The 21,721-nt window shown below is 47.1% G+C and overlaps 1 protein-coding gene and 1 non-coding gene across 2 annotated transcripts in view; both read left to right on the top strand.

The window, feature by feature from the left end:
* The window catches only part of LOC135822515 (DNA mismatch repair protein Msh6-like), a 29,620-nt gene that overhangs the window by 6,365 nt on the left and 1,534 nt on the right, over positions 1-21,721 (top strand). Inside the window, exons 10-34 of the mRNA XM_065335299.1 lie at positions 690-748; positions 1,552-1,688; positions 2,074-2,134; positions 6,955-7,037; positions 7,518-7,608; positions 8,324-8,469; positions 9,180-9,213; positions 9,649-9,718; positions 10,471-10,525; positions 10,865-11,090; positions 11,367-11,430; positions 11,934-12,032; positions 12,133-12,216; positions 12,392-12,490; positions 12,837-12,918; positions 13,120-13,174; positions 13,743-13,843; positions 14,932-15,039; positions 15,237-15,361; positions 15,730-15,801; positions 16,746-17,046; positions 17,186-17,273; positions 17,826-17,915; positions 18,652-18,806; positions 20,273-20,407. Coding sequence (XP_065191371.1) covers positions 690-748; positions 1,552-1,688; positions 2,074-2,134; positions 6,955-7,037; positions 7,518-7,608; positions 8,324-8,469; positions 9,180-9,213; positions 9,649-9,718; positions 10,471-10,525; positions 10,865-11,090; positions 11,367-11,430; positions 11,934-12,032; positions 12,133-12,216; positions 12,392-12,490; positions 12,837-12,918; positions 13,120-13,174; positions 13,743-13,843; positions 14,932-15,039; positions 15,237-15,361; positions 15,730-15,801; positions 16,746-17,046; positions 17,186-17,273; positions 17,826-17,915; positions 18,652-18,806; positions 20,273-20,407 — 2,620 coding nt within the window. The remainder of the gene's footprint in view (positions 1-689; positions 749-1,551; positions 1,689-2,073; positions 2,135-6,954; positions 7,038-7,517; positions 7,609-8,323; positions 8,470-9,179; positions 9,214-9,648; positions 9,719-10,470; positions 10,526-10,864; positions 11,091-11,366; positions 11,431-11,933; positions 12,033-12,132; positions 12,217-12,391; positions 12,491-12,836; positions 12,919-13,119; positions 13,175-13,742; positions 13,844-14,931; positions 15,040-15,236; positions 15,362-15,729; positions 15,802-16,745; positions 17,047-17,185; positions 17,274-17,825; positions 17,916-18,651; positions 18,807-20,272; positions 20,408-21,721) is intronic.
* On the top strand, positions 8,620-8,692 carry Trnar-ucg (transfer RNA arginine (anticodon UCG)). Its single transcript has one exon. It is a non-coding gene; the product is annotated as a tRNA-Arg (tRNA).

Below are 21,721 nucleotides of genomic sequence, written 5' to 3'. Positions count from 1 at the left end.
TATATTTTTCTTCATCTACTCACATCCAGCGTAAGGTAAGTGAAAGAGAAGACAAGAAGCAGTCGCTGGCTGGTGAATTACGCCTGCCTTGACGATTTTAGGCCATCGCTGCCCTCCCTCTCGCTCCTGTTTTGAGAGCGAATACTGCGATGGGATCAGCGATACAAATTTTCAATTTCGAGTCGCATTCCGCGATGATATCGCCACAGCCGATCTCTCCAATCGTCCACCACATCTAGAAGACGTCAACATGACCTGGAACAAGCTACATCTTCGCTACAAGCAGAGAAACTGAGCGAGAACACGATCGAAACAGCGACAATTGTTTGCGCTGAAAAGCATACTTTTGAACGCGTTCGTTCTCCATACTTTCAAATGGCAACCTACCCATATCATACATCAAAATTTTCAGTGGGATCTCAGCTGTCGAGCGCAAAAAACCGCGGCTTGATCGGAGCTACGGCGGCGGGGAACGGCGCGCTTGATTGGAGTGCAGCGAACCGTACCATATGGTACGGTTCGAGATGGGGCTGGTACACAAAGGGTTAACCGCCACATAGAATGCAATCAGAGTGTTGGACCTGCTCTTACACACACACATAGAATGCAATCAGAGTCTTGGACCTGCTCTTCAGCATAATACGTGTCATGTAACTAGTAATCTCTGGTGCGATTGTGGATGTGCACAGGGTTGCGAGAGTGGAGCAAACGGAAACGCCGCAGATGCTGGAGGAGCGGAATAAGAAAAGTGAGTGAACAACAAAGAAAAGGACCAAGGAACTACAAGTACTCTACAATGTCCACTAACACCATCAGTTACCTACACACAAGTACTTCACAGTCAGCTCATGCGATAGCATTGCACGACACTGACCGAGTTCTTTGGTCCTTTTCTTTACTATGAATGAATCTTTGGCTCTCCATCCGAGTCTATCCTTTCCTTGAACAACAGAGGGCCAGGGTTTAGCAAACACTTCCTTTCAGTGTTGACATTGCTCATCTTTTCCAGCCAACGACGGGGCAGTACCGTAGACAATTTTACGGATGTTCCGTTTTGAACTGTGAACTGACAAGTAATCGACGTATTGAAGTACACACGAGTGCAGTAGAGTGCAGCAGCGCCTATATTTGTTTTCAGCATGCTGCTGTGGCAAATGTCGGCATCACCAATGTTACCGGAAATCCTGTGTTATGTATGAAACTTTCACACAATAGTAGTGTTGTATAGGTAGGCCTTGTTTGGTTGTTTAACGTGTTGATTGGTTGACGGCATGTTACAAGGTGGCTCTGCCAACCGATGATGGTGGTAGTCAGGGGCAGTGTTTTCAACACAGCGCGTCCTAACTCCTTGCTGTCAACCAATCACTAGTAGTGTTGTACCGTACAGATAGTGTCTGTAGTCGCGTACTTTCCAGGCATGTAATGCTGGTGCGTATTCAGTATGCCAGGTAGACTCGTACCACTAGCGATCTCTTATCGAACACAATCAGTCTTCAATACGATCCTTTATTCCCCAGTTTCTTATGCTCTCGTCCTTTTCTTGTCTTTCAGCTATTGGCAAGGGCGACAAAACAGTTCGCCGTGAGATTTGTTCTATTGTCACGCGCGGCACCAAGACCTACAACTTCATGGATGCCGACACGTCGTCCGAGTCTGCCAACGCGTACCTGCTGGCCATTACGGAGAAGGTGAGAGCCTGCCATCTGGCTGTTTGTATTCTTTTGTACACAGGACCGAAGGGTGCCCGTTTGAGCTTTCAAATTGTTTGTCAGCCATGTGTCCGTAGCTCGTTCACAATTACACTACATCGTAATTTCCCCCTGTGCATGTCTGGTGTATTCACTGATAGCTCTACTATAATCGGATTCATGAGACATTCTTGGTGTCCTCCGTTCCATCCGAAGGGAATGCTTTGCCCTTTTTCCCTTTTATGGCAATTGTAAACTGTCTCTCGTGTGGCAATCGTAGTGTATGTCCCCCCCCCCCCCCTCGCACACACTCATGCATACACGCGCACGCACACACACGCATACACTGATATTGATTTTTCGGCTGCGTGTGTTCTGTTTTCAGGCATCTAGTGAGTGTGCTGGTGTTCCGCAGTATGGCGTTTGCTTCATCGACACCACTATCGGTGAGTGACATTTCCACACTGAGTCAATATGCCGAGGCACCTTCGGAAGCGCGACACCGGATGCGGCATTGTTATTCTACTGGAGTTCTTTGCTGGTAGGAAAACTCCAGGTAGGGATATCAGCGAACGCACTGCGCAGATGATCACTTGCATATCTAGACGCGGCCAACAAGCCGTGACCATCCAAACCGAAAAAAAACTCGTAAATAAATCGGGATGGAAAAGAAGGACGGAATGGCGAAGAAGTGTCTGAGGAAGAAGACCAGCTAGAGTCGAGTTACTTCATAGCTTGCCTCTACGACGCTGGGTGATGGCTACAGAGGTTACTACGAATACGTTCATCATTACACTGTTCTCGACTTCGCACACAGGTTTTGCGAGGCACTTTCTTCCAGCTCAAAAATGGACTATCGTCAGCTGGACATCGTACTATATCGGCTGGTACCTGGCAAGATCTAACCAGGGAAATCCTCTTTTGAAGACATTGATTTGGCCAGACCATGTGGACTACGCGTGCCAAGATAGGAGGAAATCTACGGAGGCGTTTTCACACGGAAATTGAAACAAAAACTTGGTCACCACACGTGTTGGTTCTCTACGGCAGTGAGCACTTAGTAATTTCGAGGACCTTTGCTAGTTGTTTCAAGGCTGGTCATAGCTGTCTAGACTAGGGGCCCAAGTCTTCGAAAGGACCTGCCTGGCATGGCTAAAGCAAAATCAGCAAGTTTCAGACGCACCCAAAGAAGGTCAACAGGTGGCCTGTTTGCAAGGAAGTGCTGCAATAAGTGGCATGCTATTTGGAAATCCTCAGATACCAGCACACTTAGCAAATGCCCTGATAAATTATCGGCAGTTATCAAGAAAATTAGGGCTGAAACGATCATTCAATAACTCCTGACGATCAACCAATATCATTAACGATCGACATATTGGTTTTATCGATTCTTGTCGGCTCTACTCGTGTACCTCGCACACCAGTGTATGAAGAAATTCCATGATACCTTTGGTACCTTAGAAATTTGTGGCACCGCACTGTTGACATCTGTGGAAATCTGGCTGATTTTATCAACATGAACTAGAGAATTTAATGTTGTTTCTAGAGCAAAGAATCTTGTCATCACCCTCTGGCAACTGCTCTTATCTCCAACCTCTCACACAAATGAACCAAAAAGACAAAGTCTTCTCTCCCGACCTCTTTCAAAGCCACAAATCAATTTTACCGCGCTTGGAAGTACATGATTGTACTCGTATTCACTATTGGATGGAGTGCAAGGGCTAGAATACTGTCACTGATATGCATGCATAATAAATCGTTAGCACTCGTTTCGAATACTAACGATTATCGATTGCACTCTTAACGATCGATATGCGAGTTATCGGTATAATTGTTTCAGCCCTAAAGAAAATTCCAGGTAATATTTTCATAGAACTCATCCCGGGAATTAAAAATATTCTCAAAAGTTGCTAATGGAGTCTTCCTCTTCAATGAACACGCTTACACAGGTTCCGGTCAGGGAACTGAAATATGTGAAGATTGCCTGTACAAGGCGCCAGCGCGACAAGATTTGAAACAACTTGCGCCTGAAGGCTTTACATTTGAACAGGTGAAACTGTGATGAAGGCAGACACTGCACATGCAGAACACATACTAACCCATCCACAACACGTCCTTCTGTCCATGCAGACCTGGTTCAACAGCCGCGCATTGGGAAGACAAGCAGAACCAAGAACAGTTGAGCACCGTTCCAATGAAGATTTGCAAGAGTTACTGAAAAAATCCCATGACAGAAAACGCCATGTGGTGAAGCAGTTGGTACGTCTGAAGAAGAAAAAAATCAAGTAAAAACCAAATAGAGGAGCTGAACAATCGGTTATCAGGCCTGACGAAGCGGCTCGCGAATCCAGGATCAAGATAGTGTAGATGACAAAGCATCGCTCAGTCAGTCTACAAAACCAGGTTTTGCGGGCAAAGATGAGGAAGCTACACGCAGAGCTTGACCACGCAAAGCCGCAGATAACACTCCTCAGCTCCCAGTTGAAGCGACCGCAAGCACAGTCCGCACGTCAACAAATACGCACTTTGGAGGGTAAACCACCACGCTACAATGACAATGTTAGACTCTGCTGTATCCAGCTGCTAGCACACAACCTCGGTATCAACCATGTATCTCCCGTCATCAAAGCTGTGATCAACACATTAGCGCCGTTCAGCATTGACCGACTACCAAGCTTAGCCAAGATGTCAGCATTTCTGGCAGAATCCAAACACATTGTGCTAGCCCAAATCGGCGAAGTGTTAGCCAGTGAGGGAAGTTTGACACTTCACCGAGACGGCACTAGCAAGCAGGGGAAAAAGTCCTACGCCGCCCAAGTTGCATGTGGTAAAGACCAGAACGTCCTGAACATTGGCCTCTCCACCATGAAGTCCGGAACGGCCGAGCAAAGTTTCGAGGTACTGACGGATATGGTCAGTGGCATTCAAACTGCATGCGCCAACGCAGGCACAGCCTCACCAGTTGCCAACCAGATTATAAATAGGGCTGAAACGCTTACACCAATTACTCGGTAAGCGATCGATAATTCCTTATCAATAAAGTAATCGTTACGTTAAAGATTACTCTATAAAAAGTGAAAAAGGACCAAGGAACTACAAGTTACACTATAATGTCCACTAGCACCACCAGTTACTAAACAATCAGTTCCTTGGTTCCTTTTTACTTTTTATAAATTAATCCTTGGCTCTCCATCCGAGTTCATAAAGATTACTCGTTAGAGATTTTGTCCAAAAAGTACTGAAAACCCTCGTTTTTGTGAAGTTTGAATCAGTTTTACTGTGAGTATGCAGTTGCCAGGGGCATGGTGCATGTTCTGAGGTTAAATCGACTTTATAACTGCCATGTTTCTGAGCTACCCTGTCACAAATGCAAATTTTTGGTATTACGAAGGCCTAGCTTTTGGAAACAGAGTAATGTTTGTACAACATTCTGACACTATTTGCTAACGGTTATAATCGATTAATCGATCGGTAAGCTAAAGAGTAATCGATAGGTGAAAATCCACGATCGTTTCAGCACTAATTTATAAAGAACATTAAAAACACAATGACTGACCGCTGTATAGTGGAGAAGAATGTCAACACTCAGTCTCTGCTAGAACAGTACAGGAGCAACATACCGCCGTCGGTCACTGCTGGTTGGTGCGACTTGTGTGACGAGGCAAAGGTGAGCCTGGGCCGAATGAACAATTTCTACTGCGGGCTCCACTATCTCGTCGGCCTTGCCGATCAGGCCTAGAAATGCCTTGCAGCCTAGAGAGAGAGAGAGAGAGAGAGAGAGAGAGAGAGAGAGAGAGAGAGAGAGAGAGAGAGAGAGAGAGAGAGAGAGAGAGAGAGAGAGAGAGAGAGAGAGAGAGAGAGAGAGAGAGAGGGAGAGGGAGAGGGAGAGGGAGAGGGAGAGACATACAGACACAGGAATTATTCTTCATTAATACACTGGTAACAGCTACGGATGGTGATGGTGTGTGTGTGTGTGTGTGTATTTGAGTACCGTCTTTCTGTACCGGATCTAGCTCTTCAAAGCACGGATTTTCGCGGCAGAAGCAGGGAGGGTAGCCAGCTTAGGGTGACCTCATCTTGGCTTGCCCAGAGACCCATCCTCCCTACCTCGTCAGTGAGCTGCTGTTTGAGCTGCAGATCCTGCTTTTCTTTCTCTTGCTTCTTCCGTTTCTTTTCTTGGATCTGCTGCTGGTGGTGTGCAGTGATGGCTTTGCAGCGCTGGTGGTAGAGCTGTCGATGCTGCTCTGCTCCATGATGGTGCTGGCGAAGAGAGCCTTCTGCTTTTCCGGGGACTGCTGCTGGAGCCATTCGCTGGTGTTGTTCGCACTGAACAGTATGATGCCTTCGATGGCCACTAATGATGCGTTTGGCTTTTCCCGCATAAGCCTTTTGAGCTGGGCGAATGCACGCTCACTGCAGACGTTTGTTGTGGCCACACTCGATGATGTTGCTGCTGCTTCAGCGCTCATGGCGTGGTACATGCCACGTGGTAGATTATCTTGCAGCAACCTGTTTGAGTAGGTGCTGAAAGCAGCGCAAATGATCTGGAGAACAGCCAGCGTGGTGGTATCATTGGCTTGGGACTCAAGGAACAGCTCACTATGGACATCATCCACAGCCACTGACGATACACGGAACGGTCGAGCACAGCCACCCAGCAAGCCGCTCGCATCCTGCTGCCAGCTCTCCAGGCACTTGCACAACTGAGTGTACGTGCTGCTGATGTCTGACATCGTTGCTCTCGTCAGCTCTCACCAAAGGGGCCCAGTGATCAGCTTATCGATAATGCCGAGTGCGCGGCAGTCAACTAAATAACAGTTCTGTCCCAGGTCGCTACGCACAGCAGCATGCAGGCGGTTCGGCGTGCCAAATGCCGTGTCATAGAACGCAAGCATGTGGTGCTTCAGATAGTACACTCCGCCCGCATTGTGGAACAAGATATTAAACCGGTTGCCCACAAAGCGAGCCAGAGGTACACCGTCCACGCCAGTGTGCTTGCAGGAAGGCCTTGAACGCGGTATGGTTACCAGACTGCTCATGGCAATGCGCCTCCAGTGCTTTGCAAGCCGTGCGCATGAGGCGCACTGTGCCGGCTTCACTGTTTGCATCGCTGCTGTTGCTGGTCTGAACACGAAGCTTCGTGTGTGTGGGTGTGGGGGTGTGTTTGGCCATGTGTGTGTGTGTGTGTGTGTTTGGCCTTGTGGGTCGGCGTGCATATGCACTAGTTGACATGCTACGTCTGTTGCGCTATTCTGTGTGCTGCCAGGTTGTTTTCACATTGGGCAGTTCACGGACGATCGTCAGTGCTCACGCCTGCGTACTCTGGTTGCTCACTACCCTCCAGTTCAGGTATGCTGTTTGTGTACGGGCATTGTTAGTGTAGTGTGTTTTTGTTTTATATTCAACTATTTGATTTCGCAAGTGCAAACGTGTTACAGGCGCGGATTACACACAGTGACTACGAGAAGTGGTATGTGGTGGTGTGTTAGGTGGTATTTGTGATGCTGTTTCTGTCAACTAATCGTGATTCTTCCTCCAGGCCAAGAGTGAGGAGTAGTTAGAGCACTCTGATGTTGATGCTTTGAAAGCATGTTTTTTTGTTCATTAGACTTCATTGCGATAAGTTTGGCCAGTACCTCTCAGCTGCGCTGACTAGAGCTTAGCAAGATCGAATCAGCTAGCTGTCCAGAGATTAAGTAATGTAATTCTCTGCATTCCGATTTATACCATTCCATCGCGAGTTGCTACCACTGTACCCCCAGCAATTGCCATCGTCCTCACCGTCACCACCACTGCTGTTATCTGTTGTGTGTGTGTGTTGCCACTCAGGTGTTGTATCCCCGGCACGCTCTCAGCCAGGCTACTCTGCACATCCTGAGCAGCTGCCTGGCCAACGCCATGACCGATTGCATTGCACCAGGTACGCGGGTACTCCGCATTGTCAGCCATGCGGCCACACAGCCAGTCAGCCAGCCGTGTGTTGCGGTGTGCACGCCCTTCGGCTCTGAAAACAATCATCGCCTGCACATTTTCTTAGTTGAAAGAAAATCTGGGGCTAAATTTGATGTTTGCCTGCACACTTTCTTAAAAGAAAATCTTGGGACTGATGTAAATTTTGCAGCAAAGGATACTGCTACCTACCACGTGAAAAAATAGATATCCCTGTCACCGAGCCATGCTTTTTCTGGATGGAAAATGTACCAACTGCGTGTCTTCTCTCTGTCTCCCCTGTGCACTCACACACGTATGAGTATGCATGCACAATGGGAAGGTACTGTAAAACATATCATTTTCAGTGTAACTTTAATTTCGGTGATTTCGGTGGAGAAAACATGCACCTAAATTTAAATTACACCTGAAAGGCACTAGGGTATGCACTGTATGTGACGGTAACGCTGGTCACCTAATTCTAGATTACACCTGAAACCTGGCCGGTCCGTAACACCGAAATTTAAATGCACCTAAATTTACACGTTTTACAGTATTATGCTGTAGAGTACACTGTCGTCCACTTAAGTCTTAAGTCTATGCCGCTAGCTTGACCGCAGTGCCGTCACATTCATTTCCAAATCATTCCTGGATACTGATTGATGACTGAGTGGGTATTCTTTGGCTGATCTGTTCTCTGCTTTCAGGAACGGAGTTTTGGTCGGCAACAAAGACTCTAAAAACCCTGTCAGAGAAGTCGTATTTCCGCTCGTCGGCGGATCAGTCGGCACCAGCCGAGGACGAAGAGGCTGGCGGAGAAGAGAGCAGTGGTCAGCAGAAGTCTTCATCCAAGGTACATTTATGATGCAAAAACAAGTCTTGCATGTCTATACCAGAATATGCATTGCTATCGAATCCGCCTTATATGGGAGCTTGGTGAATGTGACGGGTATTGCACAAGAACAGGGTGATCTTGCAACCGTTTTCCATTCCAGACAGAGGTGACCGCGTGGCCTAACGGATAAGGCGTCTGACTTCGAATCAGAAGATTGTGGGTTCGAGTCCCATCGTGGTCGGCGTACCAATTTTTTTCTTTTGGTGCTGAAAGTATTTCTGAATCTGCACAAAAAAAGAACAAGAGTTAGCAACTCTGCTGCAAGAGCGCGTCCACGGCAGAATTTTTGTTGACGTCACCTTTTTCAGGACGCATGTCGTACACCGTATGAGCAAAGCATGCGCTGGGCGCCGACTTTTTTTATCTCATGAAAAACACGAAATCGGAAAATGAGTAGGGGCACTTTTTCACAGGGGGCCGCAAATAGAGGGGGGGGGGGGGGCTGCCCCCTTTTGGCTAGAACCCTGCATTACGTAATGAAGGCAACTTGCCGCGCAGGGCACCCATAGCTTGGAGATCAGTAGAGTTGCACACTCCTGGGGGTTATAGGGGCTACTAACATGTAGTAGCCCCTGCTATTCACGATCTCCTTGTCCTTAGCAAAGAGCTCTCACACATGTACAATGACTTTTGCCAGCATTGTCTTTCTGTCTCTGTTCCTGTTACAGTGGCCATCAGCATTGCAGAAGCTTGTGTCATCAAGTAAGTGCACTCTGACATCTGCTGTGGGTACTTCCAACTTGCACCATTGTACTTTGTCAAGGTTGTCTGACAGCTGCAGTGTGTGATCGTGCGCCTGAATTGGTCGTGTGCGGGCAAAGTCCTTCCGGGGAATCTTGGCCGTGTGGCATAAGGGTGACTCAGGTCTGAGGAGAGAGAGAGAGAGAGAGAGAGAGAGAGAGAGAGAGAGAGAGAGAGAGAGAGAGAGAGAGAGAGAGAGAGAGCATAATCCTGAGCAGATCAAACTCTACGAGGTGCTATCAAATTGAGTGCTCGCCACTTTCAGCAATTTCTTCTACAGGCACACCAGGCTCTGGGCTTGCACAATCAAGTTCTACTGTCTTATGAGGCTTCTTTCACTGAGCAATAACGTCTGTTATTTCTTGTCCTCTTCCTCTCCTTTTCTCTATGTGCTAGCCGATGCTCTGGGCTTGTCTGCCGACAGCAGCTCTGAGTTGGCTGTCAGCTCGCTTGGCGCACTCGTTTGGTAAGCTATCGTGATACGTTTTGGATGTCGCCCCAAATCTCTATTCGCCTTCTGCTTCTGCTGTTCTGTTTTTCAGTGCTGCACGTCTTTTTCTTCTTCTCTAACTCGCCACTTTTTGTGCCGGGTTGGAGTTCGGAGTGCAGTGAACATTTAGCTTCATGTGACACATACATCATGTACATGTGTACATGTGTATGTTGTAAAGCAACCTGCAACTGCTTATGTTTGCATAGCTGCACTGCACTGGCTAGGTATAACTGTTAGGAGTCCGGTGGGAGAATGTTTGTTTAGGTGACTGGTTTTGGCCACTTTACCAACTTGCCTTGCCAATGTTGGTGACTTTGAACCCAGTTATCTTTGGGCATGATCGATTGGGCGAATCCCGAGCAAGCGCACTCTGAGTGAGCGTGATCGTTTGGCCAAATCCGGAGTAGGTGTACTTGGAGTGGGGATCCGACCACACTGCCCCCACACTGCCCCCACACTGCCCCCACATCGGGAGTGGCTGGAGTGGAAATGGACTTTGACGTTTTTTTCACAGCGGTCACAGAATTTTTGTGCGATATGCCTACCATTGGCGTACTGCACCCTTGCTTTGTTCTATTGGGCCAGCATTGCTCGGACCACACCACCTGCTCACACTCAATCCAGATTCTTTAATCAATTACACCCTTTGTGTGAGTATGAATGTGTTGGCTGTTTGTGAGTCTGGTGTTGCTGCTTTCTGCTTTCTGCTTGCTCTGTGTGTGTAGGTACCTCACCAAGTGCGGTATTGCAGGTGACATGCTGTCCATGCAGCAGATGCAGGTAATTGACTGCCACCTGAAATGTGTGTGTACAGTACAGTGTGTGTGTGCCCACAACAATACGTTTTGTTTCCTTCTCTATACATGTGTAAAGCTCTGCGCCTGGGTGCATTGCGCTCGCTCTCTCTCTCTCTCTCTCTCTCTCTCTCTCTCTCTCTCTCTCTCTCTCTCTCTCTCTCTCTCTCTCTCTCCCTCTCTCGAGCTGCCGCAACTCTCCTTGAGCGAGGCTGCGTATTATCATGTATTGTAGTCCGGTATTGGTTCCCCATGTGCACACTATGGATTAGTCTCTTGTCAACACTGTTCCACTGGCTTTGTGGTGTTGCTCGTTGTGCTACAGGAGTATATACCCGAGGACTGCATAGCGAAGGAGCGTCTGAATGAGACCATTGGCAGCACTAGCAGTAGTCAGTCCGGCAGCAGCCCGCCGTCATTCCTGACCACCCAACGGCACATGGTCCTCGACGGTGTCACGCTGCTCAATCTGGAGGTGCTGCAGAACGCTACGGACGGTTCCGTGCAGGGCTCGCTGTACCAGCGATTGGACCATTGCGCAACACCATTTGGTAAGAGCACTGCAGTAGACTGTGCTCTCTGTTGATAGTATCTCTGCAGGGTATTGTCTGCGTTCACTTACGCCGTGGTTTCTCACAGGGTTCACTCTCCGAACTGTGCTGTTCCTTTTGGGAAAGGTGACTTTTGACTCTCGCGGAATCTCTGGTGTTGGAAGCTAGCAGTAAGGATGGCGTAGGGATTGTTGTCAAGAACAGACGTCTGTTTGATTGTTTCCCTCGATTCGCACTTTTAATAGTATTTGCGTGTTTGTGTTGCTGGAATGGCAGGTCGCCGGTTGCTGAAGCAATGGCTATGCTCCCCTCTCTGCCACCCAGATGCCATCAATTCCAGGTATGCTCTCTCTCTGTGTCTCTATCTCCTTCTCTATCTATGTACATGTATCCATCTGTCTCTCTCTCTCTCTCTCCCTATCTTGCTCTCTCTCTATCTATCTCTCTCTATCTCTCTCTTGCTCTCTCTTGCTCTCTCTTGCTCTCTCTTGCTCTCTCTTGCTCTCTCTCTCTCGCTCCTACCACTACCTCTCTCCATCGATCTATCTTCCTTACACCCACTCACTCATTCACACCACTTTCCAATGTATGACGGTGCAACTGTTGTAAGATATCATGGCTCAGCCCAGATTGGCGGATAGGTCAAACCCTCATATTACGTGTCCACAAAGATAATAAAGGAAAGGACATCGTGCAGTACCATATGCATAAATAGGCCTTGTTCTCGGTGGGTAATCTCTCCTCCTGTCTGGGATGTGTGAAGGGGGAGCGGTGATGCTGATGACATTTCACGTGTATGTATATTATACTACATGTATGTGTGGATTTGCTATTGCGTGGCAGGTTGGATGCCGTGGAAGCCTTGATGGACCTCCCAGCGGCTGTCACAGATGCAAGGGACATCTTGAGGCAGCTGCCCGACTTGCAGCGACTTCTCGGAAAGTAAGGTGTTTCGGACGGGTCTATCTCTCTGTCTGTCTGTCTGTTAGAGTACAGGCTAAATTTGACTGATTCGTGTCTATGTCTTCTCTTGTGTGAATAGAATTCACCTCCTTGGATCAGTGCATAGGACGAGTGATGACCATCCCGACAGTCGAGCTATCTTCTACGAGGAGACAACATACGGGTGTGTGTACAGGGTGTAGGAGTGTGCGTGCGGGTTCATGTTGGTTTTATAGCACTTTCAAAAATTGTTTTTTTATTCGTGTTTCGTTTGTTGACTTGTTGCTTATGAATCCTTATGAAAAATACTGATCATCCATCAAAGTGTTCTTTTGGGGTGGTTGGTTCTGGTGCTGCAGCAAGCGCAAGATCCAGGACTTCCTGACTACGCTATCTGGCTTTGTACAGGCGGACCAAGCGGTGTGTAGTTTGGCCAAGCACCTTGATGCTGACTGCAAGTAAGTAGTGTGCGGTATTTCTTCTAACGTCTGCTTTCTCTCTCTCTCTCTCTCTCTCTCTCTCTCTCTCTCTCTCTCTCTCTCTCTCTCTCTCTCTCTCCAACCAACCAACCAACCAACCTTCACCAAAAAATCAATGTCCTACCTCCTAAGTCAGTTCCTTTATCTTTGCTACAGCCTCTAGATTCTGACTTGCAGATTTTTTTGATTTGTTGATATCATTCAATGTAATTGATTCCTAAGCTGTGGCTGCATTTGCTCCATCGAAGCACGCAGTGCAACTGTCGTGAAAATCAGTTCTAATCCAGAGCTGCTGTGATTGGGTGCTTTGTGCCCATGCCTCCAGATCTGCTCTTCTCCGAAACACGGTCTGCCAAGGTGACATTGGCAAGTATCCTGCTTTGGACGAACTCATCAACTTCTTTCAGGTGTGTTTCTTCTCTGCAATTTACGTTTGGTTACTCGTACATTCATCAATGCAGGCTCAGCTCTGGATAGTCGCTGGTGCAGGATTCAGGTTACCCCCAAATAGGATATGTATCGACTCTACTATCGAGTGTTGTGCGAGTGTAATTTTTTTCTGATCCATTTGAAAACGTTTTATCTTTGTATACTTCTTCTTCTTTCAGAACGCATTTGACCATGAGAAAGCAAAGCGCGACGGAGTCATTCTTCCCAGGCCTGGTATGTGGAGTGGATCTATATTTTCTAGAACAAATTGGAAGCGTCTCGAATTCTTCACTGTAGTACATGTATCTGCGCAATCCACACCAGACCGAAAGAACACTAGGAAATTTTAGTACCGGACGTTCTCGTTCCCTTCTCTTCATGGTCTCTTACAGGGAATACATGTAAAACAAAAATGACTAAGACAGCAATTATATAGGGCAAAGAATTGAGAGAGATAATTATAGCGCTACAAGTGTGAAAAGTCAGCAAGTCAAAAACAGCATGAACATCAAATAATAATAATAATACTAACACATTGAACGTTTGGACTGGTGTGGATTGTGCAGATGCATAAGCTACATTGAAGGATCTATTTTTGCCTGGCATATTTTCTTCCCTTTGATTTGGTGGTCCTTCTCTCAAACACAGATGCACACACATCTGCTAGACACACGGGCATTGACACAACTCGGTTATCTACATGTGCCTATCGTGAATCCTTGGCTTCGGCTGCTTTGCAGTCTCTCAGTCTCTTTATCAGTTCTTTTCTGCTGTCGAATACATGAACCTTTATGTTTTTCAGGTGTAAACAAGGCCTACGATGCTGCTTTGCGTGATGTGAAGGCTGTTGAGGATGCGCTGCAGACTTACCTTGAGCAGCAGCGCAAACGTCTCGGCTCCAGGGTATGTCCTATCTACTCCAGACCCGTACTGTGGAACATTGTATAGCACACTGTATGCCAATCGGACCAGGGCTCCAGGCAAGGGGGGTGGGTGGGTAGGAGGGTGCACCACACTTCAGCCATGCACCCTCCTCGGAATGGGGGGGTACTCTCATACTGTGGAGTGTGCTGCAGTGACACTTCATTATTAACTTTACCCTGGATATGGTACACACTCATACCTTGTTTATCCAGGCAGTCCGGGACCAGGCACTGCCCGTAGGTTCGCAGTATGTAGCTCCGAATGACATACATTGGTAGGGTCAGAAGTGTGGGATATCGTTTCGTCATCATCATTTTGACAATGATGTGATACCAAGCTGTTTTATAGTACATGTGTCTACTGAAACTCATCTGAAGCAGTGAGGGGTAGACTGAAGTGGTCGTAACTTTGGCGTGCGGAGATGATCTCTACGGCCCGCTTTCACTGTTCACAGAGGTGATCTCTATAGCCCGCTTTCACTGTACACAGAGGTGATCTCTATAGCCAGCTTTCACTGTACATCCTGTTCTCTTTATTTTGACTCTGTGATACATAGCACGTTGGAGTACACGTAGATCATGTTTGATTTGTCAAATTCCGTTAAAGACTTGTGAGATTGCTTGGATTTGTGCGTGTCAAATCAGAGCAATCCACCTCCTGATCCAGGATATGTCAGATAGCTCGGATTGTTTTTCGCTGTCGATCACTTCATTATGGACAGGAGCAGATATGTTCGTGACACGTGGAATGTTTTGCAGTGTTGTGTTCCTCCACGCTTTGAGCGATTATCCACTAAGAGCCATGAACACAGTGTCTGTTGTAGCTACCTCCGTCATGCCAAGCAAGGAATACCCGCCAGCCGTATCTGGCGATGTGTATACTTTATGTGCTGCTCACCAAAACCTTACTTCAACACTGTAGCCTTGTGAGGAGGTAGTGCCATAAAGTGCCATGAAAGCGCCCCACCACCTCGAACCCATTCGTGGTAGTGTTTTAGAGGTTGGGCGGATGAGGTTGTGATTACCGTTGCTGTTGTGATGTTTGCTATTCCTTTGTTTGCGTGGCAGAATGTCAATTACTGGGGCACGGGTAAGAATCGCTTCCAGCTGGAAGTACCTGATGCAGTGCTGTCTCGCTATACACCCGACGATTACAACCTAGCATCTCAGAAGAAGGTGAGCAATGGTGTGCCCTACAGCAGCCACAATGTATACCGGTCACACAGAGGAGCAATGTAGTGACTGTTGGTTACTGATGGCATTGCGGCACTATTGTATCGATGTGACTATGTGCGTGAGAGGATGTGCACTTGTGCTCAGCAATGTACGTTTTCGTGTGTGCGTGTGTGTGCATGCATGTCTGCTGCTGACAGGGATTCCACCGCTATCGCACTGAAAAAATCGAAGCATGGCTGGAGGATCTCGTGAGAGCAGAGGAGCTGCGAGATGAAGCACTGCGAGACACAATGCGCAGTGTGTTTGCCAGCTTTGATGAGCAGTAAGGCTGTTGTTTTCTCTCATCGCGGTTTCTTCTGAGGACATTTGTCGAATATTGTCTCATCGTTGGTCTTCTCTCATCTTTTTTGCACATTTCTCTCTCTCTCTCTCTCTCTCTCTCTCTCTCTCTCTCTCTCTCTCTCTCTCTCTCTCTCTCTCTCTCTCTCTCTCTCTCTCTCTCTCTCTCTCTCTCTCTCTCTCTCTCTTGTACCTCACCTGTGCTGCCATCAGAAATACTATGGAGAAGTGTTCAGTGTCTAATTCTCTCTGTGTTCTGTACTTTTGTTCCTTTGCGTGTGTGTGTGTGTGTATATGTGTGTGTATATGTGTGTGTCTGTGTGTGTGTGTGTGTGTGTGTGTGTGTGTCAGTTTCTCAGTGTGGGACCGGGCTGTACAGTGCGTGGCTGTGTTGGACGTGCTGATGAGTCTAGCACACTTCAGGTAAGCAACACACATCTAGCAGTGTGCTTTAGTGATCATCGTCAATGTTTTATTGGGACCCGTAAGAGGCCACAATGATGTCGCGGAGCTCTGATCTTCTACCCTGAGTGCACTATGCAGTTGGACAGTGTGAGCTGTGCAAAACTGCACTTGAGGTGACAACTGTAGAGTTACTGGTGTAATGTTTGTGTTGAGTGTTAACCTGAAGTGAAGTCCACACACTGACACCATGGCCTGCTGATATGTACATGACCGTGCTCGTCGTGTCCATGTACATGTACCCTTTATGGGCCGGGGTCATGACATTCTGGCATTGAATTTGACCATGGGTTAAGAGTTTGGCTTACACCTGGGAAGCCAATGTGCAATGTTTACACTGACTGTGTCAGCTGTCAAGCTATAACTGGTGACTGGCAAATGTTGTTCGGACAGACTCTCCTGTTTGGTGTTGATTGTTTCTCATCTGCTTGTGTGCAAGCATGGAGCTATTTCACACTGAACTTCACACTGATGGCAAGCGCCATCCTTTCACACACCATGTGTGTACTGTTCTCCCTTCTGTTTGCACAGCGTGTTAAAATATGCTGTTCTTCTTCTCATAGTGTCATTTGTCCCCATTGCCATTCATTCCAAGCTCTCTGATGGGAATGCTTTGAAAGCCAAGCTGATCACTCCTTTAGAGCTCCCAGAGTGGCTCAGTTGTAGCTTTTTTTCACTGTGCTCTTCTGTTGATGTGTTCCTTTACTGGAGAGAGTCACGGTGATACATTTGAATAAAACTTATGTATCATCGAAATGTAGCCGTCGCTGTATTCTTGCGCTGTGTATGGACTCTCTTGCCTGGCTTGACCACTGCTCTCCAAACTGGGCGAATGGATGTGACTATCAATGATGATCACGTACGCGTATACTGTACTTTGCCCGTGTGTTATTTGCTGCTTGTAGTCTTCACGGTGATGGGCCTATGTGCCGGCCTCGCGTGCAATTCTCGTCGGATGGCCACCCGTTCCTGAACGTCCGCGACGCCCGTCATCCATGCATCGCGCAGACTTTCAGCGGCGACGAGTTCATCTCGAACGACACCGTGATTGGTGTTGTCGACGGCGAGGACGATAGCAGTAACGGCGCATGTGCAGTCTCTGCTAGCAAGCAGCACAGCTCGTGTCTGCTCGTTACCGGCCCGAATATGGGCGGCAAATCGACGCTGATGCGACAGACGGGAATCATCGTCATCCTTGCACAGTTGGTGAGTCTTCCTCCTTTCTTGTGTGGAATTTTATGTCTGGCTGTGAAGGACAATCCAGCACTGCACCACCTTCCGTTGTATCTGTGCATGTATGTTCAGATCTTGTTGTTTGTGTGTTGTGTATTGTGTTCATACCCAGGGTTGCTATGTGCCTGCTGAGACTTGCCATCTGTCCCCCGTCGATCGCTTATTCACACGTCTAGGTGCCAGCGATCACATCATGGCCGGTATGTATGCTGTTCAGGTCTTTGGTGTTCTGTCTGCTGCTGCTGCTGCTGCTGCTGCCTCCACCGCTGCTGCTGCCTCTGCCTCTGCCTCTGCCGGTGACTGGTCGTGCTTGTCACATTTCTAACTTTTCACTGGTTCTGATTTTCTAAACAAATACAAATCTTGCTGAATGAATGAGTTTCAGCTTTCAAGGCAGTCTCTCTTTATTGCAATCGCTGTACCTGTATAGTCTACATCTCTCTCTCTCTCTCTCTCTCTCTCTCTCTCTCTCTCTCACTCTCTCACTCTCTTTCTCTCTCTCTCTCTCTCTCTCTTTCTCTCTCTCTTTCTCTCTCTCTCTCTCTCTCTCTCTCTCTCTCTCTCTCTCTCTCTCTCCCTCTCTCTCTCTCTCTCTCTCTCTCTCTCTCTCTCTCTCTCTCTCTCTCTCTCTCTCCCTCTCTCCCTCTCTCCCTCTCTCTCTCTCTCTCTCTCTCTCTCTCTCTCTCTCTCTCTCTCTCTCTCTCTCTCTCCTCTCCCTCCCTCTCTTTCCTTCCTTCCTTGCTGTGCTGAAGGTGAGAGTACGTTCTTTGTGGAGCTGAGCGAGACATCCACTATACTCCAACACTCCACCAAGCATTCTCTAGTGCTGCTGGATGAATTAGGTAAGTGGCAAGAAAGCGGAACACCAAGCTGAAATGGAGACTGAGAAGAGAAAGAGGGCTTGTTCCTTGAATGACATGATTGGAGTGGACATTTCTAACGTGCCCTTTCCCCTCTGGTCAGAGCCAACTTTGCGTCACCTTGACCTTTACACAACCCAGGCTGTCCATCTTTCAAGTTTGGCATGCACACCATCATACTCGTGCAAGTTGTATTGATGTGGACAGTAGGGAGGTTTAGTCCCACGTAATCCGTGGGTACTTTACGTGTGTGTACCACGTGATACTCAGTGACCCACGTACAGACGTTTTCAGGTTCACAACATACCGTGTATGGAGGCTCACCCACGTTCCGCCAGAACGTGGGTGAAAATCAGAATGGAGCGCATTGTGCGAGCTGTGAGGGTGCTCAGCTGAAGAAGTTTCCGAAGCACGAAATCAAAATATTGGAGGAGCTTCTTAGGCCCGGGTAGCTTCGTCTTTGACCAGGTTTGGGCCTTTCGGTTCATGCTTTTGTTTGTTCCGTGTGACTAAACACAACATTGCAACGTGGGTGTCCTTCATCAACTTTACGTGGATCACCCACGTACGCATTTCCGTTATGTGGGAACTAAACCTCACTAGTATATGGGTCAAAGGCTTGCACCTGTAAGCACAATGTCAGAAGCACAGGCGATATTTCTATTTGTTCTAGCATATCTGTCTAATGCGTATGTGTTTATCTGCGCATTGCGTTTAGGCCGCGGCACAGCCACATTTGATGGAACTGCGATAGCCTCGGCTGTGGTTCATGAGCTGACCAAGAATATTGGCTGTCGCACGCTGTTCTCCACACATTATCACTCACTTGTGGACGAACTGGCTTCCAACCCTGCTGTCCGACTTGGTCACATGGTAAGTCTAACAGTTTTGGAATTTCGGAACCCCGGCACAACACACTTTCTAATTCTTCAAAAACAGTTCTAAGTTTTGAAATTCATTTTATCTAACCGGTTTCTGCTCTGTAGAGCTTCATCAGAGATATGAATGTGAATAAAATTAGAACTGTGGTTTTGTACCAGTAACAAAGCAAAAATGAAACTATGCAATGCAGTTGATACAATGTAAACTTTGTACAAGTGCAGCTGAGTACGGCGTAATATTGCAAAAAAAGGGGGGGGGGGTCGATTTTTGCAAGGGGGTACTGTGGTGCAGCGATATTGCATGCGGGTACGTACAGCAGTGCAGCACTATTGCAGGTGTGTACAGAAGTGCAATAATGTTGCAAGTGGAAACAGCAGTACGTTGGTACTATATTCTATAGGTCAGTAATATAGTGTGTTGCACTATGAAGGTCATTATTGCAAGCGGGAAACAAGAGATTTTTGGTGGGAAATGAAATTTCATTTCCCACCAAAATGCAGAGCATATTGAGCTCTGCCAAGAGAACAAACAAGTTAGTAGAAAAGCTGTTTTGTCTTTCTAAAGACAATCTTTCCGTCTTTGAAAAAACATTGTTTGATTAAATTTCTATATTGCTTGCTATTATGTACAAAGTGAGGGTGAAATGCTGTAGAGAAAACAATGCTATCATCACAACTAGGAGAAGTTTTTGGTTTGATAGTTTTGCACACAGCAGGCTGAACGTCACAGAAAACACTCATCAGGAAGTTGGGTGGGTATCCTCTTCGGCAGAGGCGTGTCCAGAACAGACTTCTTATGGCTAGTACATCAGCCATGTTGGTGTTTGTGCGATTATAGCGTAGAAGTTCAGCTTTGATAAATGCTCTGAGGTTTGCTTTCGGGTGGTCCGAAGCAAACGGTATGTAAAGATAAGCGTTCCGTGGTTTCTGGAAAGTTCGAAACTTAAACATACAGAGCTTATCATCAGTAGTAAGTTCCTTGAAAATGTCAAGGTCTAGAAAAATACAAAAGGAGGCAGGAGGTGTCCAATTTAGCTTAATCGTAGGGAGCTCGCTATAAAAGGACTGTTGAGGCTGCTTAAAGCCTACTGATGCATCAATTACAAGTATTAAAATTAATCATCAATGAATCGACTGAAGAAATGAATGGATGTACTGAACATAGCAATGGTTTTTCTTTCATGAACAAAAAGGAAAACGTTCAAGTCTCCGAAGTTGGTGTCGTTTAGCTATGACATGTGTATTTTGGTGTTGTGAACAGTGATACAGTCCCTGTTTACTGATTCACTGGTTGGTCATCCCTGCTCTGCACCTGTATTCCGTGCTTTGTGACTTTCATCTTTCCTGGAGATTCACTTGTACCGGTATCACGTGTTGTTATGCAAGTTCTACATTCACACCGTGATGCACTCTCCACTATGGTGTTTTGGTGCTGGTGCTACTGCTGCTAATTTTCAGGCATGTATGGTGGAGAATGAAGATGAAGAAGACACCAGTAAGGAAACAATCACATTCCTCTACAAGTTCATCGCCGGCGCCTGCCCGAAAAGCTACGGTTTCAACGCAGCTCGCCTGGCTGGACTGTCTGACGAGGTAAGAAAATGCTGCTGTGTGCTGTGTTGTGTGGAAAGGAATGTTATTCATGTAGTTATGCTGAATCTAACAACTGTCGTGGTACTGTAGCAGGGTACGTGTTTGTGTAATATGTACATACGGAATTTCTCCGAAGAACCTGGGGTGCGAATTTCAAAAACGGAAAGAACAGACTAATTAAAAGTGGGGAGGCTTCCTGCAGTTTCATAAACAGTTAACCCTTTAAGGACCATATGACGGATATATCCGTCATGACTTTGCAGTGCACTCAAATTTTCGTAACTCGGCTTTCCCTTGACGGAACCGGGCAATCGAAAGGTCTATTTGCATTACAAAGTTCTCAGCTATCTGCTCGAACAAGTCCGAAGTCGATCCGAGGTCAACTGGTGGAGTTATGTCACTCGCAAGGTATTTTACGTCCTGCAGCAAATTTTCACTGCCGCGCGCTGTGCCGGTCAGGGGATTTCCCCTTTTTGCGTGACACGCCAGGCAGGCCCAGAGCAGTGTGACGTCAGGCACGGATCTGGACCTGTCAGCGCCAAAAAAAATCAGCGCTCTACTGTGAATATTACGAAAATACCAGGAATTCTAACAAATCGGCTCAAAGTGCCGTTTCGTATGTCTGCCGAGCACTATAGCGCCATTGTAGTGGCACTGTAGCGAGTGATGTTTACACCAGTGTGCTCCTCTGGCCAAGAGCTTTCCAGGAAGCCCAAGATTATCAAAATTGATAAAGGGAAACGCAAGTTATGATCCAAACTCCTTCTACACATAGTGTATGTGGCAATTTGGCTGAATAAAGTCGGTCCTGAAAGGGTTAAGAGTAGAGCCCACACGCTCTCTTCCATTAACACTGCAATAATTCAGCTCATTTCACGATATTACTTCCTCCGCGTCATCGAAATTGTCGCAGTTTGACTTTTGATGTAAAACGCGGTATTTACTCACCAGCACTCGTACCAGAGGCAAGGAATCGGACATAGGCGATAGTCATCAGTATAGGGTGACGGCAAAGTTCTATTTTCTGTTATTGGAAGCTGGAATTTTTGAACTAAACGCAATTTCTTCGCTGATGTCGCTGCGCTGGTAATTTCGACTCGCTGAGATCAGTCAGGCGTTGCAGCCTGCACATTTCTCGTGCGCATGGCCATTCACTCAAGCCCCATCACTGTTTTACCTTAGCTGGGGTGAGAATGACTTCGTGGAACAAGTGGCAGCGCTTGGAGAAACATCAAGGGGTCGGCAAACTAAATGCCTGCAACAGCGATAAAATTTGTCGCTCTGGCTGAGACACTCAGTACTAGTACATGATTG

Source organism: Sycon ciliatum, chromosome 8 (genome assembly GCF_964019385.1).
Source record: "Sycon ciliatum chromosome 8, ocSycCili1.1, whole genome shotgun sequence".
Lineage (NCBI taxonomy): Eukaryota > Metazoa > Porifera > Calcarea > Leucosolenida > Sycettidae > Sycon > Sycon ciliatum.
This window is presented reverse-complemented; position numbering and strand designations above follow the sequence as displayed.